General features: G+C 39.0%; 1 protein-coding gene across 2 annotated transcripts; it reads right to left on the bottom strand.

Moving 5' to 3' along the window:
• Positions 1-640: 640 nt before the first annotated feature.
• On the bottom strand, positions 641-16,299 carry ganabb (glucosidase II alpha subunit b). Of its 2 annotated transcripts, none has more exons than XM_063000673.1 (23): positions 16,199-16,299; positions 15,617-15,725; positions 15,320-15,447; positions 15,055-15,234; positions 13,937-14,009; positions 13,545-13,623; positions 12,816-12,912; positions 12,519-12,699; positions 11,794-11,947; positions 10,256-10,491; positions 9,564-9,690; positions 8,627-8,706; positions 8,364-8,504; positions 8,129-8,225; positions 7,251-7,352; positions 6,431-6,674; positions 5,618-5,682; positions 4,914-4,990; positions 3,940-4,014; positions 3,730-3,843; positions 3,523-3,635; positions 3,317-3,417; positions 641-1,746 (listed from the first exon to the last, which is right to left on the bottom strand). In XM_063000673.1, the coding sequence occupies exons 1-23, from the start codon at positions 16,297-16,299 to the stop codon at positions 1,640-1,642; spliced, it is 2,781 nt and encodes a 926-aa protein (XP_062856743.1). In that variant the 3' UTR covers positions 641-1,639. The 2 variants fall into 2 exon arrangements, with proteins under 2 accessions (XP_062856743.1, XP_062856744.1); XM_063000674.1 differs by having other exon boundaries at positions 13,545-13,626; positions 16,199-16,273.
• Positions 16,300-20,946: the final 4,647 nt, after the last annotated feature.

The following is a 20,946-nucleotide window of genomic DNA, read 5'->3' as shown; positions in this document are numbered from 1 at the left end:
TTATTAACAGCTTATTATGTTGTTGAATATTAGACAGTAAACATTTGTTCCAGTATTGAGTCATGCTGTCATTTCTAAACTTAATTTATAGCTATAATTATTCAAACCTATTTTATTTTAAAATCTTACTGTTATCTTTATTGGAGATTTAATTCCTAAAAGCAACAAATCAGTGTCACATTTCTTTCCTGCTACTTGAAAGTGCTGGTAATGCGAAATGTCTTGGAGTAACAAGACAAATTCAAAAATCAGGGTTGCATAAAAAAAAATGTTCCAAACTGCCTTTAAAAGTCATTTTCATTTCATCTACCAACTTACCCTGGTGAGGGCCACAGCAGGTCCAGTTCCAATGGGAATACTGGAAATACCCTGGTCAGGATGCCAATCCATCACCCGCCTCCTCGCATATGCACCACCGAGTGCTCCTTTAGAATTTAAAGTAAAACTATTTTCTGGACACTTTATAGAGCGCACACAATCCTAAAAACACCATGTTAAATGCTTAGTTTAGACTGGATATGTGTATATCATAAAGTCATTGGATTACAAAACAGTGGTTGGTCTATCCTAGCTTAATTTTTTTGTGATCATGGTAAGTGCATAGACAATTACACATACATTAAACCTTTGGACACATCAACATGTTTAAGAGTGTGTTTATTAACATCTTGGCTAAAGAGTCATTCGTAATATCATTAAACCAATCACAGCCTGTGAGAATTATCAAGACAAATATTTCCTTTTGGAGTCCCTTAAAACATCACATTGCGTATGTGTGGTATTTACTAAAGCAAGGAGGGAGTCTAGTGTGATCACATAGGCAGAGAAGGTAGGAATGTACATTAAAAATCAATTAATATTGAACAATATCACTCAATTTACAGACCGTGTCTGCATCTCCTCAGCAAAACAGAAAACCCATAAACTTCACATCACTACATAGCCAAAGTTGGTGACTTAATTGTAAACATGGGACCGATTTTTTTTTTGCCCAAAATATCTAATCACCTTCAGAAATATTTAAGTGCTCTAGAAATACAAAAAATGGAAAAAGTCAACAAAATCATAAAAAAGAAACTGCATATTGTATCTCCCAACAGGTCAGTGGTTAATTCTCCCTAAATCAGATTTTAGTTTGGGGTGCCAGCTGTACAAACACTGCTACCTAAAAATCACACAACTGGGCCACATTATTCACTGGGGAGCAATTGGCTTCAAAATACAATGTTTAATCAAAATGATAAAAAAAAAAACCAAAAAAAAAACACTTTGTTCCTTTCAATCACAGGCAAATGAAAACATCTTAAACAATTTAACTCCATTAACTACAAGAAAATAGTTAAGAATTTTTTCTTTTCTGAAATTTAAAACCTAAAACATCCCTACACTCATTTGGACCCCCAAACCTAACTAACCCCATATATATTTATGTAACCCTGATTTCCCCACTTGTTTTTTTTTTAAATTCTTTTCCAATACAGTGTTTAAGTTCACAAAAAAAACATGTTTTTCAAGTCTTGTGGTTGTAGGTTTATCATCTCTTGGTTGGTCTTAATAATCCACCAGGTCTTGGTCACATGTCTGAACTGTGTTTGGATCCTGCACCTTCACCACCAGACTTCACGTTTTCTCCAGTGTGTTACTGCAGCAGCACGGTCCAGTCTGCTCCAGCGTTCATGCCAGGCTTGCGCAGGGTCAACAGTGCCAGTGAGGCATCAAACTCAAACTCTACAGCAGTAGCTTGGCCTGGTGTACAGAGAGCAGAAATCTTTAAAACTTTTACTGGTCAATGAAAAACTTCCTGCACCTGCCATGCATGTATGATGATTCAACTGTGTAGATAAACCTCAAGCTAATAATTTAACCAATATCAAAGAAAGGGAGGACTATAAAGCGCATACAGATAACCCTGGATTAATGAATACTTACAATCACTTTGCTACCTAAATTAGCTTGATTAGGCTTTTTTGCATACAAAGTATAGACATGTGCTTCATCTCTTTTATTGACAGTTTGTTTGGTCATCAGGATTTTAACGTCATGTTTTACACTTTAGTTACATTCATGACAGGAACGGTAGTTACTCATTACACAAGGTTCATCAGTTTACGAGGTTATATCGAACACAGTCTTGGACAATTTAGTGTCTCCAATTCACCTCACTTGCACGTCTTTGGACTGTGGAAGGAAACCGGAGCACCCGGAGGAAACCCACGCAGACACGGGGAGAACATGCAACCTCCACACAGAAAGGACCCGGACCGCCCCACCTGGGGATCGAACCCAGGACCTTCTTGCTGTAAGGCGACAGTGCTACCCACCGTGCTGCCCTCTTTTATTGAAAGACGTGTTGAGTGTGGACTTTGCATTTACACAGGCTGTGACATGACAATGTGACCAGAAGTTAATTAGAGGTTAAACTCTCATGAGCTATGCAAAGCCGAAGTCTGCAGGTGTGGCAATGGCAATAACCAATCACAGTTCGACAAATTCCTATTCACATAATTCCCCTTCCAATCAGATCATTTTAATAGTTTGAATTGGTTTGGATCACACAGCAACAGACACCTCGTCCCCGTTCGTGGCACTAGTGAGCCAAAAACATACAAATACATACATTAAATATTGCTGTCATTTTAAAGTAGATTAAAAGTGGAAATACTTGCAGCAGTGATCGAATTAGGATCACAGTTTATATATAAAGGTTTGTATATAATTACATAATGATATAAGTAACTGGTCTCATGACTGTGCCAACACTTGTTACCCATCTGCATCTCCTCCACTGCTGCAGACCCCTACCCTGAACGAGGAGAACCATACCTAACACACGCCCCCCGACACGTGTAGTAGCCAACCGTTTCTTTTCTCCTGCATGCAGCATGTTCACACAGCGATCAATATCTCATATGGAAAGTCAAGTACTGATCTCCATTACTCATCAAGTAATGAGGTATCTATTTGGCCCTCCCTCAGACACAACCAATTGAATGGCCAATAGCAGAGCTGAGATTTGAACTTAAGAGTTTGAGATCTCAGCAGTGCTGCACCACTCGGGCACCACAGGTAGCTGTTACTGACAGAATGTAGCTGAACAATTTGTGACAATTTGTAGCTGAAACTTCTACTGTATTATAGAATAAAAGAAGCATAAAATTGCCAACTGCAGTTTTTCTGTTTAATAAAACCTTTGTATGAATTAATATTAACATATTTTGCCTATTTATTAACACAAAGACTGTCAATATTAATCCAAAAAAATTTATGTAAATGCACAAAATGACAAAACATGAAAAACCGTAGACATAGAACATACCGTCTGTCTGAAGAACAACCTTGTTGGGCTTTTTGGCTCCCAATATGAAAACCTTTTCAATCCAAGATTTAGTGAAGAATTTGCACTCCGGGCACAAGTTTCTGAAATTACAAATAACTTAGTCAATATCTTGAACATCTTGACTAAATCATGAGTAAACAGCATATGAGCAGAATTTATGGAACAGCTTATTTAGAGGAAGAGACCTGGATGTCAAAGAGTTGTGGGCGAATGTAAGGCTGCGGTGAATAAATTGTTTCTTTGTTTGGAAGTCAAAGGTGTGACCATCATCTATGTAGAGCTCTCCTTCAGCAATTCCCTGGAAGAAGAAAAACAGGTTAATGAAAACAGACCTTTCAAACAGAATGTTATTTGACACATAGCAATGCAACATGAGCAGCACGGTGTATTACCTCCGGACTGAGGGCCACATACAGGGTGTATGGATCATTCTCCATGCATGCGGATGACCGTCTAACTCTGACCTTTCTAGGAATTATGGAACCTCCACGCTGGAACACTGGGATCTAAGCCAACCAGAGGCAGCACATTTATAACTCAAGCATTAATTAACAAAAGGCTGCTTATTCTTTTTTTAAAGAGTAATAGGAAGAGAGACATACAGAGCTCATGGTGACCGGGATGTAGAGGTTTTGAGCACCACTGTGTTTCTGGAATGTGTGGACATCATACCAAACCTAGAAAAAATAAACGGATTTTTAAAGCTTGCACAATCCCTGATTCGCCAACACCTGTGTTTCTGCGAGAGTTGGGTTCCCACACTTGACAGTGTTGACTTACACAGGCACCTGGACCAGTCCCGGAGATCACATATAGCAACGGAAGTGAAAAGAGACCCTGTCTAGGCGCTTAGGTGGCACAGCAGTAAAACACACTAGCACACCAGAGCTAACCTCTCGACCTCATCGGTTCAAAGTTCAGCTATGCTACCGGCAGGCTGGGCACCTACATGAACAAAGATTGGCTCATTCACAGGGAGGGTGCCAGAGCCGATCCACATATGAACTCGCAGCATGCAGGTGAAAAGATGCAACCGGCTACTGCACACGTGTGGAAGACAGCCTGTGTTAGTCTCGGCTCTCCTTGGTCAGGAGTGGAGGTCAACATCAGTAGAGGGAAAGTGTAATGCAATCGGGTAATTGGATATGACTAGACTGGGAGGAAAATAGGGGAAAAATGCAAAGTAAAAATAAAAAAAGACCCTGTCTGACCTGCTCTCCATAAACAATTGCAGGTTTGAACACTCTGCAGTGGTGTGCTAGCGTGTTAGACCACTGCGCCACCCAAGCGGCCGTAATTTATTATTCATCTATTATATCTGCGGCTTATAAGAGCATACCATCATTGATTATGCATAGAAATAATCACTATAGAAGGATTTGGTCCCACTTTTCTTTGTGGAACGTCTTTTAATCAGACACACTGTAAGCTTTCAAGCATGAAGAGCTCATTTTAGGTCCTGCTACAGCACCACTGCTAAGTTCAAGTAAGGACTTTGAATGAGTAGCTCCACAATTGTATTCCGTTTCTTTTTATCCATTCAGATATACATCTGCTATTGTATTTTATAACTAACCTCATCTGTTCCAGGCAGGTAGGCTGTGACCCCTCGTGCTCCCTCCTCAGTGACCGGGTGGACCAGCAAATCTCGCCCTGAATAAGACAAAGATATTCATTATCCTATCCAAAAATTAGAACAAGAATGTAAATGCTTTATTTAACTTTAATTTAATGATCATGTTTTACACACTTTGGTTACATTCATGAGAGAAACAGTAGTTATTCGTTACACAAGATTCATCACAAGTTTTAATGTTAAACATAGTCATGGACAATTTAGTATCTCCAATTCACCTCACTGGCACGTCCCACTGGACTGTGGGAGGAAACCAGAGCACCCGGAAGAAACCTAGCAGACACGGGTAGAACATGCAAATTCCACACAGAAAGGACCCAGACCACCCTACCTGGGGATCAAACCCAGGACCTGCTTGCTGTCAACTGCTGTGAGGCGACAGCGCTACCCATTTAGCCACTGTGCCGCCCGCAAGCTACTGACTTTGTATAAAATGCACATTATTAATGTTGAGTTAGCATTGTTCATGCAACTTACGCTCATATTACTATGTTACTGTCACATAAAGCTGATTTGCATTTACTAAAGGTCTAAAATCTGGTTGCTAGAATGCATAGTTATAATGTTGAATAATTTTTTTTTATAGAATTCATATCCCTAATTCTGAAACTACATTCAGTACAGTAAATATATTATAAGCTCACCGATCAGAAACTCATCATCAATTGTAAAAGTAGCTGCATCCTTAGGATACTCAACCCACAGAGGCCTAAAACACAACAGAGTAAAGATAGAAAAGTTCAACAAGTTATAACAACAAAGCAGATGTTTATAATCTGGACAATACCATGTATATAAACTAGGGCTGTCAAACGATTAAAAAATTTAATCGCGATTAATCTCAGAATTTCATATAGTTAATCGCGATTAATCGCATTAAATAAAATCTGTGTAAATGTTATAGAAAACAAGGTTTTTTAAGTGAAATGTGAAAAGTGGACGTTTCTACACGAAGTGAGTGTGTTTTGACCCTTTTGGGGCTTCCATAGTTCATGGACTAGCGTGCTTGACTCCGGTATTCAGTGCCGTAACAGATTAAGTTAATAAAGTGTTTTGCTCCCGACAACTTGTGAATATACCGTGTATTTATTTCTTTATTATGCAAGTGCATCCCTACGACGCTCAGTTATATTACTTTAACAAACCGCAAATGAACAACGGTGGCAAGTCCGACATTAAAACGTTGGTTCTACCAGTCAAGTCTCAACATGAACTAGAATTTGCGTTAACGGCACTATTATTTTTAATCGCGTTAAATTGAGATTGCGTTAATGCGTTATTATCGCGTTAACTTCGACAGCCCTAATATAAACAGATATTATACACAACACGAAATATATATCTAATCTTATATAATATAATCTTTTCATGTATTGAAATAGAGTGACCTCTATGTGATCTTTAGCTTTACCAACAGCCACCCTTCTGAAAACAAAGACAGAGGAGCTCCTTCTTACCTCATTACAGGCTGTCCACTCTTGTATGCATGATAGAACTGCTGGTACCAGTATGGCAGGAGTGCATAACGTTGGCGGACGACATCACGCATGAGAGCAGTGTTCTCAGGGCCAAACAACCATGGCTCCCGCCTGGTGGTGTCTAAGTGAGCATGTGCACGGAAAAATGGCTGGTACGCACCAGTCTGGTACCAACGTACCAGCAGCTCAGTACTGGGGTTTTTAAAGAAACCACCAACATCAGCTAAGGATGGAGAGAAATAACAGGAAAAAACAATTATAAGCACAAGCTCAAAAGCATCTTACAATGTTTGAACATACAAATTTTACACCAGAGCAGAATTAGGAGTACAGGACTGTGTGAAAATATTTGAAAGACTTGAATGTTCTGATGTTACATTTCTTGCAGTAGTGAGTTCCAGAGTTTGGGAGCCATAACACCAAATTAAAGCTGAAACTTTGCTATGATAGAAGGTCAAAAATACCACCAATGTCACGAACTGTTTGGACCCATTCTATTAAAATCAAAGGCAAACTGTGAGCAACCTCTGTATTTGACTTTTACTGCAGACTAATAAGATCAGATTTGCATCCCAGAGTTGCACCACCCAAGCTCCACCTCAAGTATATCAAGGCAGTTGATTAAACTTTACTCTTTTGTGAATCCCACAAAACCACAGCTGTGACACTCCTTACTAACACCTAGCTAATCAATAATGCAAAATAAATTCTTGCAATATTTTCATGTGTCCATGTCTAATAGTATATGGACTAATGGAATAAGGACTAGTTAAGTATCATGTTTAAATGTTGAACTGACCTCCACAGAAAGAAAGGCCCACCAGGCTCAGGCTCAGACACATGGGGATAGAGATCTTCAGGTGGTCCCACTCGGCTGCATTATCTCCAGTCCACACAGCACCTGCACACACAAACTGTGCTGTAAGGGTGTCCTATTCTAGGCCTTAAGTGCTTTGATCACCATGAGGCTGGGCGCATATTGTCGCTTAAAGCAGCATTTAAGCCGTTCCTAAGATATGCCGCAAAAACACCTTAGCACCAAGCCTGAAATATTAAACACTGTTGAATATACTGGTGGACAGTTAGTTCAAAACTGTCAGTTTTGTATGAAATGTATTTTACACAAAAGCTTTGTCATTGCTCATCATTTCATTAATCTAAGGAACAATTACATCATATTGAAGGGCTACAGAGTCACGACAAATGATTCCAGGATGTGGAAACATGAAATCAAAAATGCAAACCTGGTCTTCACAGTTTATTAGTCGTTTATTAGTTTTTCTCTCAAAGCAGTGGTTCGAATTTGAGGCTGAATTAAATAGTGCAGCATTTTGTAAAATGATGAGAATCAGTTTCTCTCCACCATGTCTGTGCTTCACTTCTTTCTACATATTCTTTGGCTGTGAAACGTTTAGTGGCAAACTGGGGCAAAGTTCAACCATATTGAACTTTAAGCTCAGTAGTAAAGCAGTAAAAACGGCAAATCACGCCATAGGAAACAATCGCAGAGGTTTTGCCGCGCATCATGTGAATGGAGACTTACTGTTAGGAAAGGCCATGAGCCACATGAAGTAAAATTAATATAACATTGTTAGTGCCAAGTAAACAGCTTAGTTATTGTGATCTGTATTCTAAATTGTGTTCCCTAATGTTCATGAGGAAGTTCTCAGTGCTTACCAAATCTCTGGGAACCAGCAAAGACCGATCTGGTGAGAACAAAAGGCCTTTCCGTTCCTCCAGACCTCTGAACCAGACCTTCAGCTGTAGCCATTTGCTGTTTAGAAGAAAAGCAAGAAATTATTGTGAATTTGGGAAATGTGTCTCCCAGAAAAAACAAATCGACATTCAGGGTCGGGAAATCAATGCAGGTTCTGTAGATCTTCTCAAACACATAGCTTAAAAGATGCCTCACCACATAGAAACCATAGAGGTTGTGCACATCCCTGTGCTCCCAGTTGCCATGCACTGCATCTTTGTACATGGAGACCTCTGGACCGTTAAACACAGATGGCTCGTTCATATCGTTCCAAGTGTACAAGTTCTCCAGCGTACCCTGAAAAAAGAGGACAAATATTAAGAGAAAACATTAGGTGTTTAAGTGAGAAATCTCCCACACACAGGAAGTGACATAACACAAATCGGTGACAGTAATGCAATGCTCAGAGGAATGCTTACCTCATACTGATCGTATGCAAACATACTGGCCCACCAAGCTCTCATCTCTGGATTCGTAAAGTCAGGGTAACCAGCGTTTCCTGGTAAGAGGAACAAAAAAGTGTGCATGAGACAAAGATACTAAAGTAATTAATCACAAACATATAGAATTGTTTGCCAGTTAAATGTATACATTCCTGTTTATATTTTTCATTCTATTTTCAAAAACAGCTTTATCTCACCTGCCCCACAAGACATAGCAAACATGACCTATTAGAATATTCTTACAGCAGATTTTTCTGAATGGTCAGATGTAATCCAAGCACCACCAAAAAAGGTCTGCTAAAATATAAAAATGGCCCAGCCAATTAGTCTTCGTGGCTGGGGACCCCAATTGTGTCCAAGGAGGGTTTGTTTGTTTATTAGGATTTTAACAGCATATTTTACACTTTTGGTTACATTCATGACGGGAACGGTAGTTACTCATTACACAAGGTTCATCAGTTCACAAGGTTATATAGAACACAGTCCTGGACAATTTATTGTCTCCAATTCACCTCACTTGCACGTCTTTGGACTGTGGGAGGAAACCGGAGCACCCGGAGGAAACCCACACAGACACGGGGAAAACATTTCTCCACCTCTGTATAGGCGCCTCGGGCTACTAACCAAAGTTCTTACAGTGTGTTGAAGACCCCACCCATTTTTTAGTCCAGTCTTTTCCCACATAGCAGACTAGTGGCCAATTTTGTCTGCCGGCGGAATATCCCGCTGCGCCACCTGGGCATGTGGTATTTTATCTTATTACAGTATTTTCTTTAGTATTGAATCACACTGAGAAAAATATATAGTTGCAATACTAATTTCGTATTGATGTATCTCATAATTGTTGTGTGTATTGTTACACCACTGCTTAATTCAATTAATAAAAAAAGTACATTGTAGACTTCAATCTTACCTGGCCAGCACCATCCTTCGTAGTCTCTGCCGTCTTTGTTTTTGACGTAGAAGTTTTTGGCACTTATCTCATTGTGAATCTTGTATCCGCTGTCTATCTTAATGTGAGGATCTACAATGGTCACCATCTGGCAAAAACAGCATAACAGTCAGGCTATGCTTTTTTTATTCCCCCCCCTTCATTTCAAAATATAGTCATTTCCCATTCTCGATTATGTATCCGCTGCCTCTTGCACAACCCTGATCTGATCAAGACAGCCGAATCAACACACGCCTCTTCAGACACGTGTCCGATCAGCAGCTGCTTCTTATCACCTGCCAGTGTTGGGTTCCCACACAAAGCCAAATCATGTATGGTGAGCCACGCTAAGCTCCATGTGACCCTTCCTCTTACTCGAATATTGCAGAGGAAGCAGGAAGAGATCCCTTGCAACCTTTCCTCCATCAAACACAGCAAATTGTGTTTTTGTGAACGCCAAGCCAGGTTGGTAGCTCTGCAAGGACCCCTAAATTATTACATTCCTTAAATCTGTAATTTCTAATGTGGACTGACCATAAAAAGCTGCTTTTTACCACTAAATGAGCTTCTAAGAGAAATTACATTCCCCATATTTAACAAATTTTAACTCTTGCTCCAGGTTTAGTGGGTTATACCTTCACTAAACAGGTATGTAGTACCCAGCACTGACTGACCTTGCGCCTCTTGTCCATGATGTTTTGCAGCATCTCTTTGGGCTGAGAGAACTTATGGGGGTCCCAGGTGAAGTAGCGTTTGCCATCTGTGTGCTCAATGTCCAACCAGATGAAGTCGTACGGTATGTCGTGCTCATCAAAGCCCTGGTCCACAGCCTTCACATCATCCTGGTCATTATAGTTCCAACGGCACTGGTGGTAGGCAAGAGCAGCCTGAGGAGGAAAGGCCTGTGTGCCTGAACAGGCAATAAAGCAGAGTTTAATACACAGGAAAGGTCGTTTTCCACTGCAAAAAGACAACCATCACTGGTTTGTAAGCACATATTGGTAAATACACTGTGGGTACAAAATGTTACACTAATTGTGGGTTTTTACGAAAGTATTATTTGCCTAGAGTAGTGCATATACTTATACACAGACCTTCAAGCAGGTATACAGTTTTGTATTTAACAAAGCTAAGCTTGCTATTGACTGCAAATTATTTTTTACATAAAATTAATAGTAGCATATTTAGTGCATAGCATATTTAGATATTTGAGTATCATATTGTAATATATCAATATTTGTGATGTTTTGTAATGGTCAATACAGCATTGCACCAGCTGCGAACAAAGATCAAACCTATCATGTATTTTTAAATTGTAAATTCTCTGATTTTATTTATTAATTTTAGGCATTTTCCCATTTTTTCTCAAAATCTAGTCATATCCAATTACCCCATCACATTTCACTCTCTCTGCTGCAGACCCATATTACTGACTATCACACACTCCCAACGACACGTGTGCAGTAGCCGACGACTTCTTTTTCACTTCACTAAGCAAGACGGGTTTAAATGAAAGCTGTATCACAAACAGAGAGTCGAGCACCAATCTCCATTACCCCCCATCTCTGTGCAGGCACCACTGATCTCCCAGCAGAGAGCATAACTGCAGCAGTTATGAGGAATCCCCTTTGGTTTTCCCACCCTCGGACAAGCCAATCATGTCTGTATAGGCGCCCGACCTGCCGGTTCTGTTTGTTTATTTGGATGTTTAACACCATGTCAATCCTAAACGTTCAGGATTTTCTTTTTAAGACATTAGTCTATAGTCTCTGTCAACTATTATTTTGTTTTACTGGTCTTTAGATGTACGTTTTCAGCTTGAGTACTGTTCCTGTTTGGCTTGATTGAATATGTCTTTCATTGTTTGCGGGATGGATAGGTTTTGGTGCTCTTGTAGGCATCTGGGGCAGTTGATTAGGATATGTTGGATGAAAATTTGGCAGGTCTCACACAGTTGGGGGCTCTTCTCCCATCTAGTGTATGCCACCTGGTCACTGCATTTTTCTAGCTGAATTTTTGAAGGTGTTATGAGATTTGTGCCCTGTGTTTCTTGTGGAAATCAACCCACATTGACTCTGACCAGGATAAAGCGCTTGATGATTGAAAGATATTTGAATACTGTTTATTTAACAATGCAGCTATGTGCAATGCAAAAATGGTTATAATACCCAAGTGCACTACAGTGTTAAAAGAACGCACAAGATGTGTTTACCTGTAAGTGAGGCGTACTGAGTGAATACGTCAGAGGGTTTTGGTCCGAGCATGATAAAGACATCGATGATGCCACTCTCAGAAATCCAGCGCACATCAGTCTGAGGAGTCTCACTGGAGCCCTGAACAAAGTCCAGCATCTTCCCGAACACTGTCTGCAGCAAGCAGAGAGATAGAACAAAGAATTTGAAGATGAAAGGCTTTGAAAGGAATCACATAACCAAAAGAGGAACAACATAACAAATGCAAATACATTTAACAGTTCAATTGTGATTAAAATCTACTTAAATCCATTTAAAAATGCACCCTGTACACTCAGGTAGAACAGCGGTCTAATGCAAAGGCCAATCACAGCAGGGACCCAAATCAGATGGGAATTATCGCCTAGCCACTGTTACAGCTGTCAAATGAGGTATAAGAACAAGCTGCGATGGAAAACGAATAGTTTGATACGTCAAACGCATCAAGAAAATTTAGGAATCAGCCGCTGGCTGGGGTAAAGAAGCATCTGGTAGCTTGATGGCGTTATGCAAGTGACAAGAGACAAAAGTTTAAGTTAACTGGGTATACTCAAACTGGGACAATTCCAACATGACCAACTCTAACACCACATGATGGGTTAGCATGACAGGAAAACAGCACACCTCCAAAAGCAGACATTGAACATTTTCATACATTTTTATGTAACCTACGTAAAGATAAATCCAGGTTTTTGTGTATCCTTACTTTGCCAGCAGTATTGGAGCTGATGTCCACCCAGGTCTCAGCAGCATTAAGCCAGAAGATGCCCATTGTTCTCTGCGCATTATGAGCCAGCATTACTGGCACTGATCCATATAAAGCCATAGGATTATAGAGTTCATACTGAAACACGTCCAGATTATATAACCTGTAGGGGTCTCCCGCACTACGCCAGAGAAGCAAAAGCAATATTAATATGAATGAACACACACAATTTATTTTATTAATTAATTATTTAGGTGTATTTGATGAAACTTTAGCACTGTCAAAGTGCATACTTACTCTGTTGTTTTGAGTTTGAGACTGTCCGCATGTTCTGGTATGCCGTATACATGTTCCACTCCAGGCAAAGAAAAGTCTAAACTAATCGATGTAGGGCCTGGGGGGGGGGAAAGCTTTAGTTTTTTACATTCGGATTAAACAAATTAAATAGCGCAATTTGTTTTTCACTTTAAATGACTCGTACAAAGAGGAAGGACATCGTGCCTTTACATTCAAATCTAGATGTAAATCCCTGACAGCGCCCTTCAATATGCAAACTAATTTAAATCTCGATCACTTAGTTTTTAAGCAGTGGAAAACAGGAATAGCATGACAAAATACTCAATACCACTGCTCTTGTAAATTCTGTTACTTCTCCCAAAGAAAAAAAAAGTGGGGCGCTCAGAAGAAGTCTAACTTGCTAGCATAACACTGCAGAGTGTTCAAGCTGGCTTGCAAATCTGAATCTCCGCACAATTCACACAAATTGGCCATGTTTGATGTAGGGAAGGTCAGACAGGGACTCTTCCCACTGCCACTGCAATACAAGATCTCTGGGACTGGTTCGGGGAGGGTGGTGATCCGCCTCTCCTTGATCAGACTGGGGGTTGTCCAAACAGCAGTGGATTTACCATCAGGAATTAATAATAATTTTATTGGGAGATAAAGGGGGAATGTCCAAGGAACTCTAAGCTACAGAAATACTTTTCAATTTACTAAAACACTGGCAAACTAGCCAAGCTTACATACCGTTGGGTTTACTGTCTGTGTGCGACTTAAAAGTCTCTTCCCACAAGCCATCTTCATTATCTTTTCCTCCATCTTCTTCCTGCTGGCACAAAGACAAGCATGTGGTAATGTCTGAGTAGAAAGAGAGGTGTATTCAAGAGGAAATGGCAGGGTATAAACTTATCAATGCTAAACAGGACATGGATTTGACTTTTAAAAGTAGTGACCTGTATTTATGATAGAAAACTAAGTGAGGATGAAACTAAAAAACCTAAACTATAAATGACAGTTGTACTTAACACTTTTTAAAGCACTTCATGTTTACTTACTGACAACTCCCTAGTTAAATATGAAAAGCAATTAAACATGATTAAATTAATTAACTAAAAACATAAACCCGCCATTATACTCACTTTTTTCTCCTCGTCCTGCTGCTCCTCTCCATCTGTATTCTCTTTCACTTCTGCACCCTCCGGATCTGCTTGACTGTGAGGAATGAGCACAATAAACAAACACAAAACAGAACAACGTTTAAATGGAAATCATTGCAATAATTCTGAAGAATTTTGAAGAAAAGAAAAGTGCATCAATTTTTTCCTTTTGTACAATAGTGCATTTCTGTCTGAAGTGCATTTCTGTCTGTTTTTTTTTTTTTTTTTATCCTGCTGAATTTGGCTATGTGTGAAAGTAAGTCACATGACATTACAACATGACTAGAGTGGGTCCAGGAACAGGGTCAAGTTAAAGCAATAACTCAGTGAGTAACAGAAATAAAGAAATGTGACAAGGTTTAGCTCATCAAGCTGAAATGTTTATTCACTCCTTCTTTCATTTTTATGTTTTACCACTGCTTTATCCTGGTCAGTGTTGGTCCGGCTTCCCCAAAATCACTGGGTGAATGCAGGACGACAATCCATCGTAGGGCCTTAGTCATAACACTTTTTTAAAAAGCTGTGGCTTTATATAAAGGCTTTATATTTATGGCATTTAGCAGGTGCAAGTTATCCAGAGAAACTTACAATTGTGCTCTAATACAATGCAAGCAATAGTGGATTAAAGGCCTTGCTCAGGGAGCCACCATTGTCAACTTGGCAGTGGCTGGGCTTGATCCAGCAACCTTTAGGTCAATAGTCCAGTACCTTAACTGCTGAACTAACACTGCCCTTATAACAAGCACATTACAGCATTGTGCCATTTATTATCTTAGCCTGAAATGTATACTTGCAGACATTTATAGGGTCTGTAGTTCAGTTTATTTATAAAACTTTCACCTCAGCTGTCAGTCCAATGTTCACCTATTTTAAATCTGCAACCTCTACGCCTTTGTCCATTTCCTAAAATTAAATAGCCAAAAAATGCAAACCAAAAACAAAACCAACCATACTAAACATTTAACCAATAAAACAAAACCAAACAGTCCACAAGTCGTTTTCTTTTCCCATTTTCTAACTGTGCCTTTAAAATGTAATGTACAAGAGAAAGAGCATCAGTCTGGACAGTCAAAGAAAGAAAGACCAGAGGGAAAACGTACGTGTCTTTACGTAGCCGTAGATGCTCAAAAGCCAGAAGGCCACGAGAGTTGAGCGAGAGCAGCAATTCAGGTCCCTCCATGATGTCCAGCCTGAACGGGCGAGCACTAACTATCAACCTCTGGCTTTCTGCTCCCAGAGACAGCACCATGCCGTTATCATCCTTAGACAGCACGGACAACCTGATACAAACACCAACATGTATAAAGTATTCACTGTCACCTTACATGCATTCATAAGTGCAGTCAATCTCTGGATGATACTTACGGCTGAGTGGAAGGATCCCCCACCAACACGTCTGGCACCTCATAACGAGGCTTCAGGGGTTTCAGCTCATTTATTTTTACACGAGTGATGTTTCCCTGCAGCCTGTACAGCTCCAACAGCAAGTGTACCTGCCATTGGGGACAGACAGCGTAACAACTGATAAGAAGCTTGTAGTTAGGAAAACAAAACTAAAACTGTGCTGCTTGAGGACTACGTGTTTAGAAAAATACCCTATCAATACACTGTAGGTTACATAATTTCACAAAGGATGAAACAGTTATTTTAAATTAAACAAACCTTGTTGTTGTCATTAATGAGCTGCAAAGTAAGTCTGGAGTCGCTCAGCTCCAGAGTATCCAGTAAAGCTCGGTACGGAGACTGACCCGGCTTCATTGCCCTCTGACGCCTGGTAAAACAGAACATTTTAGCTAATGATTTTGAAGGTCTGGTCGAATGTAAAGGTATAATAATGATTATGATTAATGCACTAGTACAGAATACGCTATTAGTGGTCCTGTATTTGTAGTCTAATAAGGGACAATTACAGTTATGTTAATTAATTGAATACAGACTCTATTTGATTATGGTAATCATATTGATAAAGCTGAAAGACAAAATTAGTATCAGATTATTTAATATCTGACAACATGAATGATGCAAAGTAAAGACAGGAGTCGGAGTTTGTCTGGCATGTGCAATAATAAGACTTGAGCACATACAACAATATAAAATAAGAATATTACTTGTTTTTATTATAAAAAAAATATATATAAAAATTAGTAAAATAGGGTAAAAGGAGGGAGAATGTAAAGTGATCTTTTGCCAGGTGTAATTTTGCAAAACATTACCCTAAACACATCATTAATGGGCATCACTTACTTGCAAAAGGCACTCTGATCGCAGGTTTTGAAGTTCCCCCGATCCACAGCCAAGGTGCTGCCAAAAAGCAAATAGATGCATATACCAAACAGCAGCCCCATTCTAAAAAAGAAAAAAATATAGAAACAGTTAGAGACATTAGAGACAATTTTCCTATCAAAAGAAAAAGAACACAACAATTTCTTAAACCTTGACATACCTCAATAAATAAGCCAATCCTATATGAAAGTACGGAAGCGTATTGCTGCCACACACATAAAAAAAAAAAGCCGTCAGTATGTCGTTAAAACGAGAAAGTATGTCGTTATAACGAGAATAAATCCTTTTAAATAAGATAAGATAAGATAAGATAGCCTTTTATTATCCCACAGGGGGAAATTTGTAGTGTTACAGCAGCTTTCAAGAATACAAAAAATAGAAAATTACAAAATGTTTACACGTATGTACACATATACTAAATAGTAAGAATATGTAAAAATTACAAAAATATAAACAGTATTTATAGAGGAAGTTAAACCAAATATTGCAGTTATTAGAAATATTGCACAAAGTACAGCAGTAAAGTGCAAAGTTACAAAAAAATTACAAAAGTAAAAATTACAAAAATATAAACAGTATTTATGAAGGAAGTTAACCAAATGCACAGTTATTAAAAAATATTGCACAAAGTACAGCAGGTACAGCAAGTATTGCACATAATTTAAAAGTAATTGCACAGAGAAGTACTAAAAACCAAGTGAATTATTGTGATGGTAATTGTCTACGTTTGGGACGGTGCTGGTTGTATAGCCTGACAGCAGAAGGAAGAAAGGAGCTGCGATATCTCTCCTTTGAACAACGCGGGTGAAGAAGCCTGTCGCTAAAGGAGCTGCCCAGTGCAGTCACAGTTTCATGCAGTGGGTGATCAGTGCTCTCCATTAAGGATGACAGCTTGGCCATCATCCTTCTCTCCCCCACTGCTTCCACCGAGTCCAGGGTGCAGCCCAGGTTAGAACTCGCCTTTCTAATCAGTTTATCCAGTTTCTTCCTGTCTGCTGCTGTCATGCTGCTGCCCCAGCAGACAACACCATAGAAAATGGCCGATGCCACCACCGAGTCATAAAAAGAGCTGAGAAGGGCCCCCTGTATTCCAAAAGAGCCGAGCCTTCTCAACAGATAGAGTCTACTTTGGCCCTTCTTGTACAGGGCTTGTGTATTATCATAAATCTTGTATGATTTGTATTTTTGGAAATATAATTTGTATATTTCAAATAAATGTATTACAGATTTATTGATCTTTATTTAAATGTAATGTAAAATAAATACTATGCTATTTCAAAAATTAAGGTTTGTGTAGTAGGTGAGAAACATTGATGTGTTTGTGTAAAAATTGTTTGTCATTAATTCATCAAATCATACAAGATTTAAATGGATTTATTTGTCTGGGTAAGTGCAGAGTAAATGTTTCCTACGTTTCTCAGTTAGTTTTATGACGGTCCCTAACTCAGATGAAGTGGGAGCTTAATAAACGGTTTCATTATAACCTTTCTTTAGATAAATAGAAGTAATCTTAAAATTAACATAAAATTGTTTTTGTAGTATGTTGACTATTTTCATTTGTGTAAGAAATCATAAAATAAGTAGGTCTTAGATGTTTTTTCAACCACTTATTTAGATCGGAATGCCGAATGTCAGACAAATGTTGAATATTGAACTAAGTTTAGACATTGTTGCACTCTTCCTAAAGGAGAATCTTGATCGGTATGGCAAGCTGCAAGGTTACACAAGCTACAGCATCCTGCATGTGTGCAAGCTGTCTCTCCATCAGCGGATACACTTTCGTCAGCTATGCAGCATTTAAGGTAATGAACTTTTCTCGTTATAACGACATACTTTTTTTGTTTTAACGACATCATTTTCTCGTTATAACGACATCTTTTCTCGTTATAACGACATCTTTTCTCGTTTTAACAACATACTTTCTTGTTATAACGACATCCTTTTCTCGTTATAACGACATCCTTTCTCGTTATAGCGACATCCTTTTCTCGTTATAACGACGTACTTTCTTGTTATAACGACATACTTTTCTCGTTGTAACGACATACTTTCTCGTTACAACGACATACTTTCCTCGTTATAACGACATCCTTTTCTCGTTATAACGACATACTGACTGTATTATTTTTTAACTGTGTGGCAGCAATCCACTTCCGTATGAAAGGACTTAATCTTGGTCTTAAAAAAAGTTGAAGTTTGTTGTTTCAAAAGACTAAGTTCAAAATAATGATTGAGATTCATTGATTTTTATCATCAATTAAAATATCCCACCATTCAATTACACCTGTTAAACCAGGCATAAAGATTTGCCCCCAACAGCTGTCATTTATAATTCCAGAACATTCTACTGTACTTAGATATAAAGATCAAAAGACAAAACTGGACACGTTCTACAGAAACCTGAATTACAAGTTTAAACTGCAACCACAGAACTTTTTGTCTTTTTGTAATTTAAATGCTCTGACAATATAAGTGACACACCTCCATCTCAAGATGCTTCATGTTTTTTTCAGTGAAGCCATTTCCATGCATCATTAGAGGCAAAAACCTTGTACTTTATTCTATAGTTTCTTTTTTTATAACACAGTTCTTTAATAAATGTTAAATGAGCAGAACTTTTACCAAATCCTATTTTTCTTTTATAAAACAGTCCTTTATTAAATGTTAAATGAACCTGTCATGTTTGGAATTGGTTCCAAGGCACTAAACATTACATGTAATAGAAAGCCCTGGCATCAATAAATGGCATTACAATCACAGTTACTTCTATTATTGTGTTGATTTGGAGGTTGACCATTTTATACAGCTTGTAAAACACAAAATTACATTAGTGCCAAAACATCATTTTCTTCAATATCCTTGAATAAACACCTAATACTGCTTATACTGCTATTTGCATGTTTTTTACACATTCAACATTTGGCCAGCCACTAACCAACCATTTTTAAGCAATCTTTAATTCCCTTCTAGATCAATAAAGTATCCATCCATCCATCCCTCCCTCCCTCCCTCTGGACAACCAGTACACAATCGGGTACTGCTGCTGAAGATGTTTCTACATGACAGAAAATACTCTTTAACGTCTAGGTTGGGCAGCACGGTGGGGTGAAGTTTGCATGTTCTCCCCGTGTTTGTGTGGGTTTCCTCCCACAGTCCAAAGACATGCAAGTGAGATGAAATGGAGATACTAAATTTGTCCATGACTGTGTTTGACATTGAACTTGTGAACTGATGAATCTTGTGTAACGAATATCTACCGTTTCTGTCATGAATGTAACCAAAGTGTAAAACATGACGTTAAAATCCTAATAAATAAATAAAGTTTTGGTTCAGAAACAACTAAAGTAATCCACACTAATGGGTCTTCCTTCTTTCTTACATATTTTTCATGCACTTTTGACACTGGCTAGCTTACCAGGTCCGATTTTTAAGACCTGGATTGTGTAAATTCGCTTAAAAACAATGCCTGTTGATAAAATCTCTACACAAATAGATTTAAAATAAAGCAATATTAGTCATCACAAGCCTACGGTACAAAAATGCAGGCCACACCATCGTGCCAATCCCTTCTGTACGGGTTACAAGACATTTACAGCAAATCCTGTTGTTTTCGTGCAACCATGACAAGAGACAAGATGGATGTAATAAACAGCTTAATGAAAAACATAAGCCGGAATTTACACTGCTGTTTTTAGTGTTGAACAGCCAGAACAATTACAGGATTACATGACCACACATGCTCGGGATGACATGACATCCTATCTTCATGTAAATAAAAGGTACATTTACTTTCAGATGCAAATATGTAATAATCTGATGAATCTTACAAGCGTACAGTGAATCTTAAAGAAGAAGCTCTGCAGTTCAGTTCCCCAGTTTCCGGTGCCACTGACATGACAATCTAAGCCACTGAAGATAACAGGCCTGACAATTTGCACTTAAGCAATTTAATGTAAGTGTAAACGCTTCCCAACAACAACATGTGCAAATACAGTCCAATGTCAAACATTTAACTAATCTGTAGCTTCACGCTAGCTAATTCATCCGTTAGCATTTCCAAAGCCACGCATTCACCGGACAGCGGCTTATCCATTAAAAACCGCCATATTTTATACCTACACAATTTTGATACTATTTTAAACACGACCTTAGATTGATCGATACGCACAAAAATCAAATACCTCACAACAAATAACGTCAAATCAAATAACCGACAATTCAAATCTTCATTACTGTACCTTTCAATGAAGGCAGCCGCCATTTTGGATTGAGTCGTTAAATCCCGCCCCCACCGGAGCGCCACAGTCTGCTCATAGCTTACCGGCTAACGGCGGAACTTCAGAAACAGTTACTATAGCAACTGTTGATCCGCCCCACATAATAACACGTGGAAGAGCACGATTGGGACGTTTCATCCATTCATTAATCTTCTCTAAATGTTTTATCTTGGTCAGGGTCGCGGTGAGTTGAAGCTACCCAGAAATATTAAACTCAAGGTAAAGGTTCCCCCGAGACCGGAGGCCTTTTAGCGTAGGCCTAACGGATTTTACACTGAAACACAAACTGGGAGGCACAATGGCTAGCCCTGTCGCCTCACAGCAAGAAGGTCCTGGGTTCGATCCCCAGGTGGAGTGGTCAGGGTCTTTTCTGTGTAGAACTTGCATGTTCTCCCTGTGTCTGTGTGGGTTTCCTTCGGGATCTCCGGTTTA

Source organism: Trichomycterus rosablanca, chromosome 8 (assembly GCF_030014385.1).
Source record: "Trichomycterus rosablanca isolate fTriRos1 chromosome 8, fTriRos1.hap1, whole genome shotgun sequence".
Lineage (NCBI taxonomy): Eukaryota > Metazoa > Chordata > Actinopteri > Siluriformes > Trichomycteridae > Trichomycterus > Trichomycterus rosablanca.
This window is presented reverse-complemented; position numbering and strand designations above follow the sequence as displayed.

What these genes read in the sequence shown, in the direction of transcription:
- ganabb (XM_063000673.1), bottom strand. Translation starts at nt 16,299, where the DNA reads ATGGGGCTGCTGTTTGGTATATGCATCTATTTGCTTTTTGGCAGCACC. An exon ending in TGATGATGAGTTTCTGATCG is followed by an intron (nt 4,991 to 5,617) that starts GTGAGCTTATAA and finishes TGTCTTATTCAG; the next exon opens with GGCGAGATTTGCTGGTCCAC. An exon ending in ATGTGGCCCTCAGTCCGGAG is followed by an intron (nt 3,636 to 3,729) that starts GTAATACACCGT and finishes TTCTTCTTCCAG; the next exon opens with GGAATTGCTGAAGGAGAGCT.